Genomic DNA, 21,769 nt, shown 5'->3' on the forward strand with positions numbered 1-21,769 from the left:
CACAACTAACAGCACTCCGTCTGAGAAATAATTCATAATGCAAGTTAATGCACGTGGGATTACAATTCCTTATTACATGGGCTATTCTGGATTTTGGGGAACAAGTATATATAATAACAAAAAGCTTTAAAGTTCTAGTGAATTCCATGGTTAGGCACTTTAGTCAATAGAACCAAGCCTACACCAGCAGACGCAAGCCTCTGTAGGTTTCTCCCGTAGAAAGAAGTATAGGAGACAAAAGGAAAACATCTCCTCCGGCCACCAGCAGGGTCCTGAAACGGGCTTCTAGAAGGTGTGGACCTCTTTGCCTGCTCTGCTAAATGGATGCTGAATCACGCACGAGTTGAAGGAGCTGATAGGATTTGATTTCACTGGAACTGTATCTTGTACAATTTCATGTGATAAATAAAGCAGATAAACATATTGTAAATACAGCAGCTCCGGTATTTGAGGAGCACATAAAAACTTTCCCAACAGTTACTTGAGATAATCATTGGCTCTGAATTTCTGCCTCAACATCAGAATGGACCGCTGCTGCCTCGTAATGTGTTTGATGGGAGGAAAAGAGCGAGCCATTCAGCAAATTAGGAAATTTCAGAAGTAGGGCGTTTAGATGTTTTTAGGACAAGGTTTTATTACATGTTACATGTTCTATGCTTTCCTCTCAGAAGGCGCAAGCTCCATTAAGTCATTTCCTTTTTTTGTTTGCTAAGAGGCTTTTAGTCCATGCTAGCCTCCCTGACTCTTACACAAAGGAAAAACCATCACCTTGCTGGGTTCATGCCTCGGCCCGCGTTCAACAGCAAATGAATCAGAGTCACAGCTTGGGCTTAACATCCGAATCACTGAGCAAAGGGACGCAAAAACACCAACATTTGTGAAGTGTTGATGGAAATAATGTCATCATCTTAATTGTCTTTTTTTTTTATAGGGCATACAAAATGTATTATTTTAATGACAAGCGGTATTTTAATTAATATTTATTGTTCTATTTATTTCATGTGTGCTGTTGAGCAATGCAAAAGGGTCTATTTTAAAAAGATTTAATTTTGGTTATTCAATGTTGCACTTTTTTTTTTTGTGTGCATTTTCCTCGATAAGCAGGCAAGTAGAATCATGATACCATTATATCGCATTTGCAGTATTGTTGAACACAATGTGACTTTTTCCCTCTGTTGTGCAGGAGGATAGGAGTCCCAGGAACTGACTTCAGGCTAGCAGGAGGGTTTAGCAGGTCTGTTGTTTCTCCGACATCTAAAGGCAGGTTCCATTACCTACTGCGAGGCGTAAAGCTAAATAGCGGCACACGCAGTGATGCATGAAGTGGTACGGGTGCAGTTGTATCGGAGTAGTATTTGAGTATGATTACATGATCACAGTATCAGACCAGGTGAGGTAACAGACATTCAGCAACTGACTGACTTCACTAAAAGATTTTAGTTGACAACCACAACCATAAATCCATTTTTTAATTTTTCAAGTGAAATCATATAATGACAAATAACCAGAGATGTCCTCAATCATACAGTGACAAATATTAGGTTGATGGATCCAGTAGTATACCAAGTTAGCTGCATGCAGTAGGGGAGGAACGGTCGGTACGGACACTTCAGACTAATGCATACTTCTAATGCATATTCTGTCTTTTGGACCAAAATGGCCATGTAACAACAGAAAACACTGTGCCACTATTCATTATGAAATATGAAAACCTGTAGAGCAACAAACATAAAAAACACACATTTCCTAATAATACTATTCTTTTGAACTTCAATGTAACAGCATCTGTTATTGTACCAAGACGGTTTCCACCCGACTAACAACTGTGGGTCAATGTTTCTGTAAACCAATAGGTCTGGTTTTTATATTGTTGGTGCTTTTTTAACAACTGTAGCTATTAATCACACACACACAAAAAAAATGCATCTTTCTTTCCACCAGGCGAGAATCTGCACTTCCGATCCCTACAGCACCGCAGGCAGCAGCGCTCATGTGATCGTGTCACATGAGCGATCATCCATCTGTCACCAGTCTGGGCTAAAGCCACCGTCATCTCTAACAGCGCCATACAGTAATAGAAGGACAGTTAAGGCTCACTAAAGGCAGTAGAGACTTCATTCGAGTATCCAATCTCAACACATTCAATAAAAACTCACTGCACGGGGTCTCATTCATTCGGGTGGCTCCCGTCGGTCAGCTGACTGTCTGCAGTGTTGGCTTATCCGCTAAGCTAGTAGCATTTAGCTAGCTGGGTCGGATTGTACTACGCAGTCACCACAACAGTGACAATGTTGACTTTGTCCCTGTATGAAATTAACATACGACTTTTACTTTTACTACTGAATAAAGTTAAAGTTAGGCATAGCTAAGATGGTAAAAGACGACTGTGAGTCGGACTAGCCACTGTTACCTAGCTAAAGCTAGCTTAACGTTAGCTGGTTTGCTATTTGACACGAATGGGTACGTGTAGTGTAGCTACCTGGACTTAAATAGAGCATCTAAAGCATGGTCGGACGGTGGTTATGCTAATAAAGTGTGACCCGCATTTAACTGACTGTGTAAAAACAGCCAGCTTGTTCATAATCGTGATTAACAATTTGTAGCTTCATAGCTTTAGCTAGCTAGCCACAACACCCCCTCGTATGCTGCATTGCTTGTCACTCGGAATGTACAATCTTCTGTAAAAAACAGTAGCTGAGGACTTGTACTTTCTTCTTAAAATGGTCACAATTAGCACTAATTGTGCATACGTTTACCATCCAACAGTCCCAGGAATGGATTTAACGCTGAGTATTTCTGAGAATAAAATATTACTTAACTCCTTTACTTCCCTAATCCAGGACCATACTACTACATATTAATACAACACAGTCCTTTCCTGATCCAATATCAACTTTTCCCAACTGAAAAGTAAGAAGAATGGTGTTTTTTAGATGCTAAGTATTAATAAAAGCTTAAGACGTGGGAATTCCAAGAAGAGTGTGGTATTTCTCACCGTTCCCTTGTCATTGAATGCAGCACAACAACCTTGTTAGCAACTAGCTAGCTCTAGCTGCAGCTACCTTAGCAGCCTGCTAACGTTACATACTCAGCCTCGGTTGAGAGATGTAATTTCGGGTCACGGCCTGTGTGTGTGTCCTCGCGGCTGCTGCCAAGCCGTTGACGTCCATCGCCCTGTTGGCCACCAATGTTGCCATCGTTGGAAAAAGAACAGTAAACCTGGGAAAGCTAACGTTTGTCGATGTGCTGTTCTAGCTGTTGCCGATTAATGACAGCAGAGACCTAGTCATATGACACTGAGGAACCGGATGGAGCCATAGACAGTTAAAGAAAGGATGGAGCAGGCGCCCGCGGGCGCGCATGTTGTGGACGCGCAAATATGGGTAAGTAATGCTTTTGGCATAAAGGTTACCTTTTTAATTATAACACGTTACCAAAGCATAGTGTGTAACAACAACACTTCACAATATCATTATAAAAAGGCACCTGCATATAGGTCGCAGTTATTAGATATTCCGAATTCAAAATGAAAAGCAATTTTGGATTCTTGGGGAAATATGATCACTTATAATTTTGTTTACATGATTTGCTTGCTGCATTTGAGAGCCACATATGCCTTTTTCACGTTGTGTCAACATCACAGCTTGTATTCTTTAATTAATGTAATTAATCACAATTTGGTTGGTGCCGAATCAAAAATAAATAAATTAAATATGACATCATTTTTATTTGATCTAATGCCTGTTAGTTATTATATGTTCCTAAAACCTGTCACTGGAATTAATATTACTGCAAAAGTTGCATCAAACATGTCAAACCCACGGAGGTTCTAGGCAGGACTTCCCTTTCAATAGCAGTCACACACTGCTACTGGCCAGGCGTCCACGCTTACACAAGGTAACATAACTGGTTTTGTTCCGGTCCTATCCCCTGACCAATCACCTATCATAACCTTAATCCCTCCTTTTGCCAGATGTCTGTCCCCGTCCTCTGTCTCTGTGTTGGTGTTCTAACTTGCGGCGGAATTCTGAGGACTATGGTTACCTGGTCCTCAGATCTCTGCAGGGTTAATCCAGACAGCTAGCTAGACTATCTGTCCAATCTGGGGACTATGGTTACCTGGTCCTCAGATCTCTGCAGGGTAAATCCAGACGGCTAGCTAGACTATCTGTCCAATCTGAGGACTATGGTTACCTGGTCCTCAGATCTCTGCAGGGTAAATCCAGACAGCTAGCTAGACTATCTGTCCAATCTGAGGACTATGGTTACCTGGTCCTCAGATCTCTGCAGGGTAAATCCAGACAGCTAGCTAGACTAAGATAAGATAAGATAAGATAATTTGTTTATTAGTCCCCAATGGGGAAATTACTGCACTACACTCTGTGTACACACTTTTTGTTAGTACTCACACGCAGGCCTGAAATACAGACACATGCTCAGGACCTATACATGCATACACTATACATGGAGAGATGTCAGAGTGAGTGGGCTGCCAGCTGAACCAGCGCCCTGAGCGGTCGGGGGGGTACGGTGCCTTGCTCAAGGGCACCTGGCAGTGCCCAGGAGGTGAACTAGCATCTCTCCAGCCACCAATCCACGCTCCCAACTTTTTGGGTCCATACGGGGATTTGAACCAGTGACCCTCCGGTTCCCAACCCAACTCCCTATGGACTGAGCTACTGCCACCCCCTCAGATCTCTGCAGGGTAAATCCAGACAGCTAGCTAGACTACATGTGTTCCACCAAAACAAGTTCCTCCCTGAGACTATTTAGCCGAGGCACCGTGGCGCCTCGCCTCCCGCTACAATCCCCCTAGTGCCCGGTGGTGTGGTGGGTTTCCTCCATGCCTTCGCAGTAACAAATTGTAGTTTATTTCCTCCTCAAAAATAGGTAATTGAGCACTTAAGTTGTTATGACCATATTAGTAACTAAGTAACTAGATGGAATTATCAATTTTTGAGGAGGAACCAACTTCAAATTGTAGCGGCGAAGGCATGGAGTACACCCACGTCAACAACTTATTAAAACGGGAGAGAACAGGGAGTCTTCTCACTACAATATGACAAAGTATTCTAAAAAGTAGGAACCAACAAATAAATTGCTGGTTTTCTTTGTACTTGAGGTAGAAGTTACTATAATTTAATGTTGTTAAGATGTTTACAGTCTGACTGACATGCTCAGTGATTTTCTACTCTAAGAACTGGATAGCTCTACTGTATCTTGGAGAGCTATATATGTATCTACTGTGTATGTGTTCCCTATGTGTTTGTCTCTCTCACACACACACACACACACACACACACACATTTACCAACACAATGTCATGGGGAGTGAACTGTAGAGTGACAGGTAAAATGACATGATTGCACACATTTTCCCCTTAAAAACTCGTAGGTTGCTGTTTTCTCGTTCTTTGAAGCTCTGATCCATTCTCATTTGCCGCAGCATGCTCTGCACAATGGCTTGTAAGCGACTGTTTGAAGATGATTTTGAACCATGCCCCCTGCACAACTAACACACTGGCAGTCACACATCACATACAGACACGCACCGCTCTCTGATGCTGGAAAAGCACTACAGACTCAAGTGGTAAGCACTGCCATGGTGAGGCTGACGGCAACCCCTAGAGAGCTCATCCAAACGTTTCAGGCCGCATGCAAAAAATAGCAAATTAATGCAAGTGAAGGGCTTCTGCATACAGGAGCAGTGCCCTCATTTTTCGAAACACCATTTTTTTACCAGTCTTTTTGTGATGAGTTCAAAGGGATATGATTTCCCTCAAACTCCTCTGATCCAACCATCTAGGCAAATATGTATCATCATATTCATGCATTCCTTTTCTATGTTAACTGCTGTTGTTGTTAAAGGGCTCACACGGTGTTCTAATGTATAAACTGTATTTTGAATTCAGCTCAGTTCTCCTAGGATCTCCATTCATACTGAGTGATTCCACAGCCTATAGCACATGTCCAGGTAATGTGTCCTTTTTACCAAATCTGAAAGTCAGGGTGTGTAGTACATCTGGAGATCACACCCAGAACAGACAGGTCACTTTCATTTTTAAATCGAAATCTTTTAACAAATCAAGATTTTTTATCATAAGTGAAATTGTTATAAACAATATAAAATTGATTGTGATTGCTTTAGTCGTCATAGTCAACAAACAGTGTTGAGTTCCAGGTGTCTACACTGACCACGTTACCCTCCCTGGATTGTTCAGGTTATCCGTCCTCTTCCTCTTTCTTTCTGTTGGCATTCTAAACTCCAGTGGTTTTATTTTATTACAGATTTTATTTTGGCTATTTTCATTTTTTAGGAAATACTCCTGTTGGAAGTCCAATGACCAATTTGATTACATTTATTATTAATATTATATCCGTCATCATACTTAGTAGATACTTTGCTTGCACAATTCTTAACCAATGTTCATTATTCCTTCTTTCTGCAGAGTTTCCGCAAGGTCTTTAAAAGTCTAGAAAATGTGCACAATTTCAAAATCAAAATTTGGGGTCCTAAAACGTTGACATTCATTCACACATTTACTGAGCATTCTCTGATCTGCTGTCACTGCCTCCACGGCTACTTGTAGTCTCTATCTGTTTCATTTAACTGTGTTGGTTTGTAAAAACTGATAAATGATCACTCACATCCATCATCAGAATCCTACCCACTACTTTTCCATCAGCTGTATTTGCATAAATATTAGCAACAACTTTATTTCATGTGTTTGTCTTTGTTGCCATAGTGTGTCTCTGTGTGCTTATGTGTTGTTGATGTGTTTTAATGCGTGTCTATGCACTTTTACCTGTGTCTATTGTATGTGCTTCCTGTGTCAATCTGCCAGCTGTCGTGATCTGGAATAGTTGTTGTGTCATTTCTCTTCTGTATGCCTATGTGTTCTCATGTGTATGTGTTTTATTGTTGTCTCTATTTATTGTTTTAGGACATCAACCTGCCAAGGGACGGCTGAGGAAAATTAGCCTGTATGGCTAAATCTGGCACATTTACACGTTGGACTCTGCACTCATTTTGATTTGTGTGCGTTGTCCCTTTTAAATAAAGAAATCTTAAAAAACAAAACAGTCTCGTTCTGAGCCGGGATTCTTGTTTGTTCAGTTATCATTGGTAAAAGACCCGATCTATACATTTAGAATTTTTTGAGTTTTAGAGTCCTGTTATCACCTCTTCCTCTTGTGTAATTTTTCATGGGTTTGTCCACCCTCTGCTCCGGTTACGATATCTTTCTGTCCTTCTCCGTCTACATGGCTTAAATTGTCTGAAATTCCTCCACGAGGCCGCTTAGTCTTTCCTGTCGCGATGTGAACTTTGTCAGCTCGCGTTAAAACAACGTTTAGGGGATTTATAAAACCTAGTCTTTTTTGTGTTTCTTCAAAGAAACAGTAACCTCAGAAAACATTACTGACAGAGACAGAAAGCAACAGGTCAAGCAGCTCAGTCCCCGTTTGAACAACGGATGCTTTTTCATTTGCACATTTAAGGTCCTCGACCAGTTCTAATCCTAGATGATCCTGTTGCTCTCTGATACAGTCTGTTGCTGCTCCATGCCAACACGTTGGTTGGTAGTGATCCACTCTCATTGTTTAACATTACAAGCCTGACCAAACAAATTGTCATATAAATTGATACATGACCTCAACACATGAAGTACCATTACTTGTGTTCTAGCAGAGGTAGCCAGGCTCCAGAGGGATTAGAGATTGACACCGTCTGCAGCCCAGGAAGTTAAAGCCCATGGTTGCTAGGATAGTACACTTGAGGTTTGGCTGGGTATGTTAAGTTCAGTGACTTTTTGGCTCTATTTGTTTGAAGTATTCTTATGGTTTAACATTAAGACTTACTTTGCCCCTTTATTTTGCGTGGCAGGCGCGTAGGAGGGGGATAAGTGGGTCAATACTGGCAACAGGTAAGGTCTATTACTGAAGTTACACTAATAAATGCATATTTCCAGTTAGGCAGTGTGGGGGAGTTTGTTTGCATGCTTGATAATTATTCCATAACCTTGACTTGTGGGCACAGTTCCTGCACAGAGAAGGTCATATTGAATGGTCCTAATTCCTCCAAGCCTTGGAGGAATTCGGAGGATCCTCAACATAGGAACAGTCCTCCAAATCCTGGCTTCGGAGGACCCTTCCTTGGCATTGAGAAACGGCTATAGTCTCGCTTTATCCTTTTTGAATCCCTTCCTATAATGATGTAGCTATGAGTGTCAGCTACCTGCTGGTGACAGGAGCCTGCTCTTGTCATCTCTATACTACTGCCGGTGCAGCCTGAGAGGCCATCCAGTAGGTCACGCCACGGCACTAACTCCACTGACAGGGTGAGGGGAGCCAAAGGTGACCCGCACAGAAGGGGAAAGATTTGCCCCGAATCTGGCTCTTGCACAGGGTCCAGGATGACCGGGGCCCAGTCCAGCGAGTAGGTTAGACTATGCTGGCCAAACAGTCTCTGCCACCATTCTCTGCACTTCTCAACTGATTTGAACCAAAGCAAACATAGCATAGGTGTGTAAACACCCTTAAAATCCAGCAGCCCCATGTTCTCCGCGTTGTTATTTCTCTCAGCAGGAGGGATACTAATATTTGCGAAATCTATTTGACTCTATGCTACCTCTCGGCCCTCCTTCTAGTTATTGGCATAAACTACAAACAGCGGTATCTAAATTTATCTAGAAAGACAAGCGTCCGGGACTTAAGATGTCTACTGAACAGAGGAGGCGAGAGGATGGTGGCCTCTCAGTTCCCAACTCCCAACATTATTTCTGGTCCTTTGTGTTAAGACCCATTCTTACTTGGTTTAACCCAGATGTGTCTGTCTGAAGGTGTACCTTAGAGAGGGCTTCGTTCCCCACAATAGGAAGAAAGAGGAGTTTGTAGTCTAAAAGACATTTTTGGTGAGGATGGCTTGTTATCCTTCTCTTTTCACTTAAATGTTCCCTTACAAAATGCATTCAGTCTGCCATGTTCCTCTTTTTCTTTTACCTTCAGTTAAAAGAAAAAATAGTTAAGTTGAGGTTACCAGCTATGGTCAGAGCTCAAGGTTAATGGTGTCCCCTGGCAGAGGCCTTTGCCCATCCATCCCATCCGGTAGTTATGTACTGCGCAGCCTATAAACTGTGGTATAGTGTCCAGGCTTTATCAGTTCTTAGTGATATCTGGCTGCTCTGCCCTTCCCATTGAGAGGGTCTGGGATAGTGATGGTCCAGGACTGAGTATCCATCTTGACTGGCGTGATGTATGGTCTAGAAGTATCTCACAACCCAGACCATCAGCAGATTCACTACAATTTCATTCATAGGACATACCTCACTGAAAATTATTAACAGCCCTTAATGCACTTTCTGCCCACTAAAAGCTCAAGGTACACATCTCACATGATCTGGGAGTTCTCTCCTGTTGGTCAGTTCTGGAACAATATTGCATCCAAAATCTCAGCTTTGATAAAGGTTTCTGTACACATTACTGTTAATGTTTTGATGACTTGTCTCCACGTACATGGATCCTTTCTCGTTTGGATGTCGTACACATGGAACTCTCATCAGCTCGCATTAAAGGAGCCCCAGGAAATTCATTGGACTGTTGGCTCAGCGTCGCTGAGTCCTTGTGGTCCTTGATTTAAATGTGTGCTTCAGCCTTTACTGTTTGTGTGTGTGATTGGCCCCTTGTCTTGTGTCTGTCTGTGTGTGTGTCTGTTTATGTATGTGTTTGTTAATGTCTGTTTTTTGCATGTATAATTTTTAAGCTGTGGACGTCACGTTCTTCTTATGTTTCCCTCCTCCTAGTCTTTCCTCTCTGTAACTCTTGGCCCTGGGACACATTCTTATGTCCCAGTTTTTGCTTGTACTTGTTATTTTTTCAAATCAAAATCAAACTCTATCTCTCTGCCTTGAGATTTCTAACCGCTCATGTCTGTGGAACTCATCATCGTATTTTATATCGATCATACTACCCTAGAGAATTTCTATGTCACCCAGGGCCATTATGAGACCGGCTGACTGGCCTTTACTTCCTGTTCCAGGAGCTCATTCTCAACTTGGAAAAAAATCTCCTGGAACAACAACCAGCTGTAGGGGGAGATTAGGGAAAGTTGAAACAGGGGTCAGATGGAACAAATCAAATTGATCTATTCAGCAACTAGTTTTGAATCAGCTGATTCACTCTGAACATGCTCTGTGTAGTCCATATTACACATTTGGAGAAGCAGCACTGTAACATTTACAGCAAAGTTTAGAAAGAAAAAACTCTTATTTTGTGTTTTTTTTTTACCTAATTTATTTGTGTGATAGCATTGCCGTTTTGTAGTTAAACCCAACAAACTGCAATCATGTTAGTTGTGTGTCTATGTGGATATCTTACATGCAGGTTGTTAGGGTTAATGTTTTAGCCGTTAATTAAGCCAGTTCATGGCGGCACACGTCTGGGTTAGAACATGAGCAACAAATATCCAAATCCTAAAGTTGAAACCAACTCTTTTTGGGTCAAGCCCTACTATATTCTATGTAAAATATGTCATAGTAATGCAGTCAGTACATTTATATCTGCCATGCGGTTGGCACTTCATCCCTTTTAGAAGCATTAAAGAAAAACAAATGTACCGTGATATATGTATCGTTACCGTCTTTGCTTCAAACTAGACTGAGATGTACTATTTAGGCCATACTGCCCGTCCATAATGTGATCTATTGTTAACATGACAATATTGCTAGTGCTGCTTAAAATGGTTCCATAAGAAAATCAGTTTCCCTTGCAAATATTACAGCTACTTTGCCTGTGTCCTGGGATTTTGAGCTGCTTCTGTGTTTCCAATGATAGTATCGGTGAAATCATAAAAGCAACATGGAAATAACTTGGTATGCTAAGCTGCAAACTATGTTCCAATATGGTACAGTAGCAAGGGTGCTGCAGATGTAATTAAACATTGTAGTAATTCAACACGTTTGGTAATTACGGTGATTTCATGGCTTTATGCTAAGTGTTTTACAGAATACACAAGTGGAACCCTTGCTTTCGAGGGGTTTCCGCTCCCCTCACTCTTTGATTACTTAATGGGATTAATTATTCTGGGAAGAAGCAGAGGGACTAAGCTGTGCAGGTTTTTCACAACCTGTGGATCCGTAGCACTGCAGAGATTAAAGTTGCTGGATCAGTGTGCTAGAAGAGGGTCACTTCTTTAGTAAGACTTGTTGTTGCATGTTGATCCCCACGTCCACTGTATGGCACAAAAAGGACAAGGCCAAAAACAAGACAGGATGTAGCCTTTCTTTCACCTACTAAGACCTGGGCTTAGAGACTGGACCATGTGATGGGAGAAAATGTGTTGGTGGTCTACAGTGCACACACACAACCCCCCCCCCACACACACACACACACTTACAAAAACCTCCCTGACCTTCCTGCTAATTGGACTTGGGGTGAAGGAAGAGAATGGGTGGAGGTGGCTAGGGGGGGTGGAGAGGGGGAGATTCCCAAGACACAGTGGGGAGGATGGGTTTCTTTGGCTCAGCTCACAAAAGAGCCTCAGTTTTCTCTGTTTCTGGACAGTCTCTGCATTTCTGCTGAGAGAACTTTGCCAGAACAAAGATGCATAACCAAACTCCGACTAGATCAGAAATAGATTATATTCATTCAATTCATCGTCAATAAATCTCATTTACAGGAAATTAGATCGCATTTTTAAGTTTAAGAAAAGCAAAAATTACAAATCATTTTGACTAATCGGATAAGATCAGAGGAATGCATTATGATCGATTATCACAGATGCCAAAGTTTAGTTAGGATATTTTGATGGTTTTAAAACCATTTCAATTCTTTTTTCAACTGCTTTAAAATGTAATAAAACACCCCAAATCCAACGAAATTGATGAACTGGTCCTACATGTTACTTGTGAAGAGATTTGAAGAAGACAATTTGGTTGAAGAAACCCAAATTTCTGATATAGAAACTATGAAAACAGGACAAATGTCCCCCGAGGACAACAAGAGGGTTAAGCCTGCAACTGGTTCTTAATGGTCCCGGTACATCCTCTGCGCTCAGTCCTAGTCCAGGATTACGTGTGCATAGTAAACTACTGATGAATATGAATATACGCTGAGGGTTCCAATCCATTAAAAAAAATGTCTATATTTCACAGTCTTCATCAGCAGATGGAAACTAATGACTAAGACCAAAAAGCTCTGAAAAAGGTAGGAAGTATTTTCTGGCCATACTTTGTGAATGTTTTTTTTTTTAATTTATTTGTATTTTCATCACTGTAATAAATTACACATCATGATGCAATTGGTATTTCTTATTATAAAAATTCTTGAAATATGTTCATAGACAGAGACACTTAGCTACTAAGAAGAACTCTTGCTTAGCTGACAATGATGTTCACTAGCACGTTGGGTTTAGAGAATATTAACTCAAAATTAAAAAGACTACATGATCTTTGGACCCTAAAGCATTCCAGATGGCGGTTCTTTGCAGCTACCCAGCTACCCAACCTGTAAATCTTTGTAAATTGAAATTCTTTCAGTTTTGGACTGACATTTGAAGATTGTATTCGTGAAAATTGGGACAGGCGTTCTTCACAGTTTTTGTATATTTCATAGACTGCAGGATGAATTTTTCATGAGGATAATTTTAATCTGTTTCCAACGTCCCATTGATCACAACGTCGTGACTGCCAGTTAGGATGGGCCGTCTCAAACATCATGATTCCAATGAAATTGTTTCTTTATTGGAATCGTTTGGAGGATTTGTTTTTAAATTCGATCATCGGTTCCTAATTTAGTGCACAAGTTTTGGTTTCCGTAGCAACCACCGTACTTTCAGGCGCGTGTTGTCTTACAGCCACGGAGCGCATTGAAACTGCAAACCACCGTTGACTAAAACCGTGACCCATTTCGACTCCACCCCTCAAAGGATTGGAAGAAAGAATCAAAACTGGAGTCAGAAATGTTAATATCCATACGCTGCCCAGCCCTACTGTTAGGACTCCTGTAATTTATGCTTGAAAGCTCTCATGTCAATGCATGATGCTGCTGTTACTACAAGTCAGACTTTTTACACATGGTTCCAACCTAGCCAAAGGTTAGCCATGACAACATCAGTAACGTGAGTCACATTAGAGGAAAAAACTTTCAGGAACATACACATGGTGTATGAGGTAAAGCAGTCATGAAATTTATCATAACTTGATTCACAGCAACATGTATGAAAGAAAAATGAAAAACACAAGTGTCTTTGTCAGTAGCCATACATAATATATATGCACATTGGTACCACACGTTTCACAAAATATCAAGATATTTCACAACAACAGCACCAAAGAGCTTTTGATTGATTCATCAACCCTGCTAATACATTCATTCATTCATTCATTCAGTCATTATGTCCCAGATATACTAACAATCTATTAGATACAGAAGTGAATAATTTACAATAAAATAACAATTTTAAGGTACATTTCTTATTTCCCATACTTTTATACTACAATAATTCCAGTCAGTCTCCACATGCATCAGTCTGCCTGAAGGCCTTCGTGAAGGCTGGGGATTTTGAAATGTTCACACAGGAAGGAAAGGTAATTGTATTGTCTGAATGATTGCAACACCTGTTACCTTGTAGTGTTCAACAAAGCAAGCAGCCTACTGCAGCTGAAAGGCTCTTTCTTCCCAACTCCCCCTTCAGCAACCCATTCCTGTGCGTGGATCCTGCATGGAGTAGAAACTGTACACCAATATCTCAAAGCCAAATCTCTGAAACCTCACAGTGATATTAAAAGCGCAGACGAAAAGTAAGGTACTGCATGTTGAAGAAGGAAATGCAACAAAGTGAAGACTTTTGTTGTAAAATGGTAAAAGCCCTCACCAAACCATGGAGAAAAACAACACTGACCAATCGGACCATCCTGGTGTCTGACACCTTCTGTGGATCTGTTTTGGGTTAGGTCCAAACCAACACTAGCGGATATACAAACCATAGTTTTGTGAGCTGAGTCTTTGCAAGGCGTCTGTAAAAGCAGATTGCATTCACACGTCAAACGCACTGGGTTTCACGCTGACACTGACCCTGCACTGTTTTTTTCTGTTTATGGCCCTTTTGTTTTCATTCATAATTCTACATTTATAATTTACTTTTTTTTTGATTTGCTGATTGGATCACACAACCTGTTGCTCAGGTGTTTGACAACCCGCTGTCTTTCTCTACATCTACTCACGTCAGTGACATGCATCTACCCAACACAATCAATAAGAAACACAATGCAGAAAGGTACCTTTACACTCTCGGTCCTTTCTGATAGACACTATGTACCTCTTCTCTTCAAGCTTTTGTGGTATGAAGAAGACGTATTCTCTGGGCCCCTGTGTGTATTTTTATTTTGGATGAATAGATGGGACTAAACATTAGTTACACGGTAGCCTGAAAGATCCCACAGTAATCTCTGCAGATCTCTCTCGATCTCTGTAACAAGGTCCTATATGAACATTTTGTGCAAAATCTTTCCACTGCCACCCTGTCTTTGTTAGATGAGCTTGTGTAGGTCTTTGTTTTCTTCCTTGTACAAAGCGCCAGATGTGCAACTGGAATACATGACTTGCTACAGAACATGACACAGACGGATGAAAGAGAATGAGGAAAAAACAAACAAAGACAGTAAGAGCCAAGACAACAACCAAGATGTGTTGAGAGGAAACAGGAATCCATCTATAGAAAAACAAAGCCTCATTCCAGAATTTTCTTGTCCATAGATTCTTTGCCATTGGTCCGCGAATAAGGCTCAAAAGCAGAGGAGCTCAGGTAACGGGCAGAGAGTTCCTGCAGGTTGCCGGCCAGCGAGCCGGCCATGGACAGGGGGTTGGAGGGGATACGGGAGGCGACACCGCCCAGTAAGGAGGGCATGGGGAAGCTGAAGAGGCTGTGAGCCGCCGCGGAGCTCTGCAGACCCGCCACTGTCCCTGAGCTGGTGACGGCAGGTAGAGGAGGACTGCCCCCCGCTGTGCCGCCGCCGCCGCCCCCATTGCTGCTGCTACTGCTGCCGTTGCCGGCCATGGCCACAGAGGGGGGGCGCAGGGCGGAGCCGCAGTGGGGCAGCAGGCCCGGCAGGCCCGGGGGTGTCAGCAGCCGGCCCTGCTCCAGGAGTCTGAGCACGCTGCAGGTCGCTGCTGTTTCTGACACCACGGAGCGCAGCTCCGAGTCCTTCCCCTGGTCCTTCTTCTGCTTAGTGCGCCGGTTCTGGAACCACACCTTCACCTGATGACAGAAAGAGTGTTTAGAGACACAAGCTAATTGTGATGTGTAACACAAAATTAGTGATATTTCAGTTCAAGAATTACTATCAGGATTGTTTTGTGGTTCCCGATGGTGAGGGCTCAGGGTTCAGTTCACAATCCTCTAAAGGTTCAAAGAGACTCACAAGGATTTACAGTACATACTTTCTAATAGTTGGTTTATATTCATTTAATTTAGGTGTAGCAAGGTAAGAGAGTCACGATGGGAGGAAGGGAAACAGGGTTGCGATTTATTATACAGTCAAAATGGATGAGAACTTTCTTTAGAGTTCTCACAGAATGGGATGTGAAACTATTATATATTGCCTTCAGAATATAGGGTACAGATGCACAAATTGTTAAGTGATATATTTAATACAGCATTACTTTGAAAAACCTGTATTAATGTCAGTTTTGTAGCAATAATTCATTCAGTAGTACTTGTGATTGGAAGCCTTGGTAGCCGAGATGCCACACAACTAACAATGCGGCTTTGATTCCAGCCGGGGACCTTTTTACATGCCATACCTCCCCCCCCCCCCCCCCCCCCCCCCCCCCCCCCCCCCCCCCCCCCCCCCCCTCTGCCTCTTCACCGTCAACTGTTCAATAAAGCCAACGATGCCGAAAAACGATCTTTGAAAAAAAAGGCCATTGATCATAGTGTTGCAGTAATCTGATAATCTCAGTACTTGGAGATAATTGCACCGCGAGCTGTACAGCTGTCTGTGTCTTCCAGATGAAGTTGATTGCTTTTACCCAACGCCTTTGTTCACAAATCCAAAGTAGCAAAGAGCCTGTCCCCCCGACTCAATCACCACATGCACTTTCAAATACGCAGTAATGCATTGGAGATATGTATGTAGGGTCCCCCCCCCACACACACACACACACACACAGTCCTCCAGGTAATGATTGATCAGAAGTGATTTTCTTCCCTCACTGGGAGGTTAATGCTCAGAGATGGCCTTTCATATGGAAAACACTGCTCAACTGTCCCGGCCTCGTCCCACTACAAACGGTTCTGATCCAAATATTCAGCATCCATGGACATGGAACTGCCAAGACAAAACATACACACTTCTAATATTTCCTATTGGTTACTTTCCTTACTGATTGTTGTGACATTATTACCTGTGAATGAGAAGCAGTCAATCAGCGATAACATTGTTAATTATGTAATTGTGTAAGTAAATCATTAAGCAACCAATCAAGCACTCACTGGAGTCAGCGTCTCTAATGTAAGAATTTTCGTCTTTTCTCTCCTTGAGATTATTTTACGTCTTAGTAAACGTTTTGGCTGAAGAAAACCACCAATATGAAGATGTCATGAGCCTCACACAGAAATCCTACATTTCTCGCTTACTCTTCTTTATTCTTTCAGAAATGTTGCAAATGTGTGTCAAAGTTTTGAGATTGAGTTAGAAGTGTGTACAGTACGTGTCCAGCAACGTCATTCCCTAAATTCCCATACCTAAATAACAAAGTGATCATTTACCAATTGGATCAAGTCCTTCATCTGACGCAACAGATCCATTTAGATACCCTGACATGGCCATTGTTGAGTTTTACAAAACCTTAGTTGAATAAATGTCAAAACTGAAACAAATGTTCCAGGACGTGTATCTTTACGTCTTACTGTGATCCCACCTGGCTGCTTCATGTGGAACTAAAGGAATACCAATCAGCAGCAAGCCACCATCTCCATCCTACTGCTAGGCCAATCACATTTCATTTAGTCCTCTTTCACTTCAGTGGGTGGTTTAACTCTTCACCATCTATTCACAACCATTTCACATGTAGAAGCCCCCCCCGCTCCACCCAGTATTCTCTGTTTGCCACGTGAAGACATGCTCAGATGGAACATCTTGTTCATTTCAGAGGTTATATTCTTAGTGCATTGAAAACAAGGTGGAGCTGGTAGCCTCAAACAAAGACAATTAGGTGGGCACACAGCAAATGCTGCCATTCCTTAGTGCATCACCCAGTGAGTACCGGGACAAAATGTTCATTTCCCCATGTTGTCATTAAAAGGCATTTCATCAGGAGAAGAAGCAGACCCTGGAAGGAAACCCTTAAAGCCTTTGTCGTGCCTAAATAGAGGGCAGAGGCTATGTTCTGCTCTACCTTTACATAACATCTTCAGACACTTTACTCAAATAGAAATGTTAACGCAGTTAACATGTTAAAGGTGAAAGCAATCAACAAACAGATTCAAGTCTCTGTGTGTGCTGTCATTTTGGGAGAAAAGGTCGACTCATTGCACCGAGACCAAGCCGATGGCCGGGGAAGGAAACGCAAGCTGGGAACACACCAAAGCTATGAAGCAGACCGCCGGGGTTCCCTTAGGTCCGACCCATCCAGGGTCAGCCGGTGTCTAACAATAGGGTTAGGGTGCTGTTGGTCCACGGAGGACCCGTGCTGACCCGCGGCTCACCCCACACCCCACACATATAACATGAGGAGGAAGTCTCTGCTGTCATTTCAGCCGCTGCAGGTAAGAATGTCAAACACGCCCTGGGCTACTACGTTCCATTCATCGACAAGGACAACGCATCCTTCAAGGGACACACACAGTTGGAAACATTTCTGTGGGAAATCCTTAAAGGATCCATCCATGATCAAAACCTGCAAACATACTCCACAACAACTACAGGTTTTTAATGATTATTGGGCCCATTAAAGGTTTAGTTTTTGACAACTGGTTGTATCTCGACAATAACTGTAATTATGTATGAGTATCCCTCCTGTTATATAGGCGGAAAATGATTGTCCCTTTGTAATAAACTAAGTGCTTTATCTGGAATGGACTTGATTGTTTATTTGCATCACGGTTTAGAAATGAAATGAAACAAATTTTATATTATATTATATCTGAGTTAATTGTCCTCCCCAATGGTCCTTATTATCTGTAGTCAAAACAGATGCTAGAATTTAATATGTTAAATGATTCAGGAAAATGATGTAAAAAGACAGACACAAAAAGGAAATAACATCACATTCACACTATACATTAATGTTATTTCAGTTCTAACAAAAGGTCATACCTGAGTTTCGGACAGGTTGAGCTGGCGGGCCAGTTCTGTCCGTTCCCTCCCGACCACGTACTGGCACCTCTGAAACTCCATCTCTAGCCGGTAGAGCTGCTCTGCAGTGAAGGAGGTGCGGGTCCTCTTGGGCCGGTCCAAATCCAAACCCTTGGGGAGGATAATCTCTCGGATGGAGCCTTTAGCATCTGCAACAATCAGCACTTTGAGTTAACGCTGCCGGGGCCAAGAGTGGAACCAAGCAACAACAATTAGAACAGAAGAATGCAACAAGTCCCTGTGTGTAGACTGTGTCACATTCTTCATCACGGGAAACATTATAATTCTTTATTTCATTTTTTAAAAGATAATTCTTTTGGCATTTTAGGCCTTTATTTGACAGGACAGCGCAGACATGAAAAGAAAGGGGGGATGGGGTGGGGGGGGGGGGTGACATGAAGCAAAGGGCCGCAGGTCGGAGTTGAACATGCAGCCACCGAGGCGAGGACTGATCTCTGGACATGAGGCGCATGCTCTACCAGATGAGTTGGCCAGGCGCCCCATTATTAATATTATACTTCAGTTTATTATTACTATTATTACAGATGCAGTAGTGGTGGAAGTGCAAATTTATAGTAATGAGTCAAATTTATATTTTATTTATTATATATTTAACTAAAATGTATGCTGAGTAAATGTAACATGATGTACTGAGAGAAGAATATTATTCTCTGATGAGTCAGTACATGTGTTATTATTTAGTCCAGATGGAAGCTCTGAAATAAAATGCCGTAATATATAATATATATATACTAATATAATAGTATCAATTTAATTCTTTTGCAAAGATATACTTCATGATGTGTTTAAAAATGTCTACACATTGGGTGAAGATTAGATAAAAACGATGTTTAATAGGAACGATAGAAATACGTTTTCAGTTTACTATGAATTCCATATCTTTGTTGCCACAAAAGAGAAATTACAACAAAGGGTGTCGGGCAAAATGATAGCAGGATAAAAATGTATTTAGTAAGAAAGTATTAAACTGGGTATAATTTCAAATACTGTTTGATAGATGTTGTTGCAGTGCTGTAACAAATGCATTCATAATTCTTTTATTATCACAAAGAATAATATTAAATGTTTCATGTGCAATAGAATATTCCAATGGAAAATGTTTCTCTATATTTTAGGTAGTCAGGCTGCTCTGTCTGTTTATGTCGTGGGTTATTAATCCACTGTTTTTGGTGAAATTATATTTATAGTTTGTTTTCATACACCCTCAGTGTTGGGCCAACACTTCATGAAGGAAATTACATAAATCCCTCTCCGGACAACTGACACTCACAGACACAATTCCATGGTACGATTTGTTGACATTAAATATACATAAAAACATTGACCATCAGTTTCAATAATTGTGATCCTAATACTCGACACCCTGCAGAGTACTGCAGTACATGCTGTAGAAACCCTGTTTGCATTTTCCTACACACACACATTTTAATGTACCCAGGGAAAGATTTCGAAAATCGTTAATTTAATAATTCACATTTTACATTTTTGAATAATTTGGTGTTATCTAAATATGAAATCTAAAGACACAAGTTGTCTTTGCCTTTCTAAAAAAAACAATCAAATTAAAAAAATAATCGATTTCATAGAGTAAGGAAAGCCTAGAATTTATGATCCGTATCTTTAATAACAAGTAGCTCTTTTTTATAACAAATAATTAATATTTTCAAGTTCCTTAGAATTTAAAAATGTACTTTGTTTTCAAAATAAAAGTTTTGTTTAAGGGGATGTTTTGCTTTTGATTAGTTATTTTTCTGTCTCCATACCAACAGCCGCTATAGACGTGACAAAGGCTTCATTTTGGGACTAGTTGAAGGTGCTCTCTCGTTTTCCTGATTCCAAAAAGCAGATTAATCAGCGTGGGCTCTGAAGTACAACACCGCAAGTTCCGAAGAGAAAGAAAGAGCACAAGCCTTACCTCGGACTAGTATTCTCCGACAGTAGTCCGGGTCCCCCGTGCTCCCCCTGTTCTTCTCGCAGTTGTCCACTGTCCCGGATGGGGAAAAGGAGTCCTGCTGCTCCTTGAGGAAGCTTTTGGACATGCTGCCGTGAGAGTCCTTGTCATCTTTTCCCTTCTTTAGTCCATTCTTCAGTCCCATCCCGTCGGTCTCTTGATTGTACCTGACTTCCATGCTCAGTTTATCCTCTTGGACCTGTGGCTTGTCCGCCTCTTTTTTTCCTTTGTCAGGTGAAAACAATGAGATTAGGGAGAACGCGGTGCACCCGATCGCCTGGACAGTGTAGGGTTTAGTTTCAAAACAGCACCTTTCAGCAGGGCAGAGTCAGCTACCTAATGTTTGGTGAAATACTTCCGTCGGCCGACCAAGAAGCCCTATTATCACTGACCAAACTCCCTTGCCCAATGATCATGGACTTCTCAGTGAAACTCAACAGTAATTCAATGCCCCCCTTTCCTCGTTACATAGACATCAGGCTGATAGATGATCTCCAAATAATCAGAGCCATGGATGCACGCTCGCTGGTTCAATTGATTACGGTCATTTTGCTGCCTGCAAATTTGCGTAACCTCATGAATACACTAAATTGTTTGGGGAAATAGATCAGGTCTTGATAGAGGGGTTTGCTCGTCCCATCCCCCTCAGTTTGCCTGCTCTCAGCCCAGAGAATCAAGACAAATGATTGGTCTTGCCTCGCAACCAAGCCTTCGCGAACCCCAAATGGACGCACACAATCACAGAGCTACGACTCTTCCAGACCTGAAAAAAGTTCCCGGCTGCTTCTTTCTTCCATCTGCAGAACCCAGCCAGACATCTTTCCCCCTACTTTTCACTGCGCACCTGATTGCCGCAGCATGTCAGCGAACTTTGATCCTGCTTTTCCCTTTGACTCTCTAACCAATCAACGGAATTCTGCAATGTGTGGATCTCACCACTATGCCATTGTAGGCAAGAGAGAGCCAGAGAGAGGGAGTGAAAGAGACAGGTGAAAAGGATAACCAATAAATCCACGTCGATCAAAATGTATCATTCAGCGACGACCCAGCCAGTTTGAGCACTGCAGCAACGCCAGGCTCTGCTGTAACAGGCATCGTGTTAAAGTTTCCTGTGTTCACTCAGAGAGCTACGCAGAGCCACCCAGCGAGGTCCTGGCCGCTAACGCCACATCCTTTAGTATTCAAATGATTGCACATTGAAAGCCATCTCCAGCACTCATAATCTTAACCTGCACATTTAAAAAAGACAAAAAGGGGAACAAAGCTTGTCATTAGTGTTTAGGCTGCCTACACTCTCTTGCACACACACACACACACACACACACACACGCATACCTCTGGAATGGCCCCTACATCTCTCCTCCACTCGCCTTCCAGCCCACTATCCACCCACCCACCCACCCATCCAACCACCAACTCTTAGTTATTTTCATTGTCAGTGCAAC

General features: G+C 41.9%; 2 protein-coding genes across 2 annotated transcripts in view; both read right to left on the reverse strand.

Annotated features, from left to right (window-relative positions):
- Positions 1 to 3,353, reverse strand: part of atp6v1ba (ATPase, H+ transporting, lysosomal, V1 subunit B, member a) — a 28,283-nt gene extending 24,930 nt beyond the window's left edge. The window contains exon 1 of the mRNA XM_034898570.1: positions 3,089 to 3,353. Coding sequence (XP_034754461.1) covers positions 3,089 to 3,197 — 109 coding nt within the window. The 5' untranslated portion in view covers positions 3,198 to 3,353. The remainder of the gene's footprint in view (positions 1 to 3,088) is intronic.
- A 10,788-nt stretch (positions 3,354 to 14,141) lies between these two features.
- Positions 14,142 to 21,539, reverse strand: vax1 (ventral anterior homeobox 1). The gene is made up of 3 exons (XM_034898995.1): positions 20,289 to 21,539; positions 18,314 to 18,501; positions 14,142 to 15,252 (listed from the first exon to the last, which is right to left on the reverse strand). The coding sequence occupies exons 1-3, from the start codon at positions 20,500 to 20,502 to the stop codon at positions 14,725 to 14,727; spliced, it is 930 nt and encodes a 309-aa protein (XP_034754886.1). The 5' UTR covers positions 20,503 to 21,539; the 3' UTR covers positions 14,142 to 14,724.
- Between the last annotated feature and the right edge of the window lie 230 nt (positions 21,540 to 21,769).

The sequence above is a fragment of the Etheostoma cragini genome, chromosome 17, assembly GCF_013103735.1.
Source record: "Etheostoma cragini isolate CJK2018 chromosome 17, CSU_Ecrag_1.0, whole genome shotgun sequence".
Lineage (NCBI taxonomy): Eukaryota > Metazoa > Chordata > Actinopteri > Perciformes > Percidae > Etheostoma > Etheostoma cragini.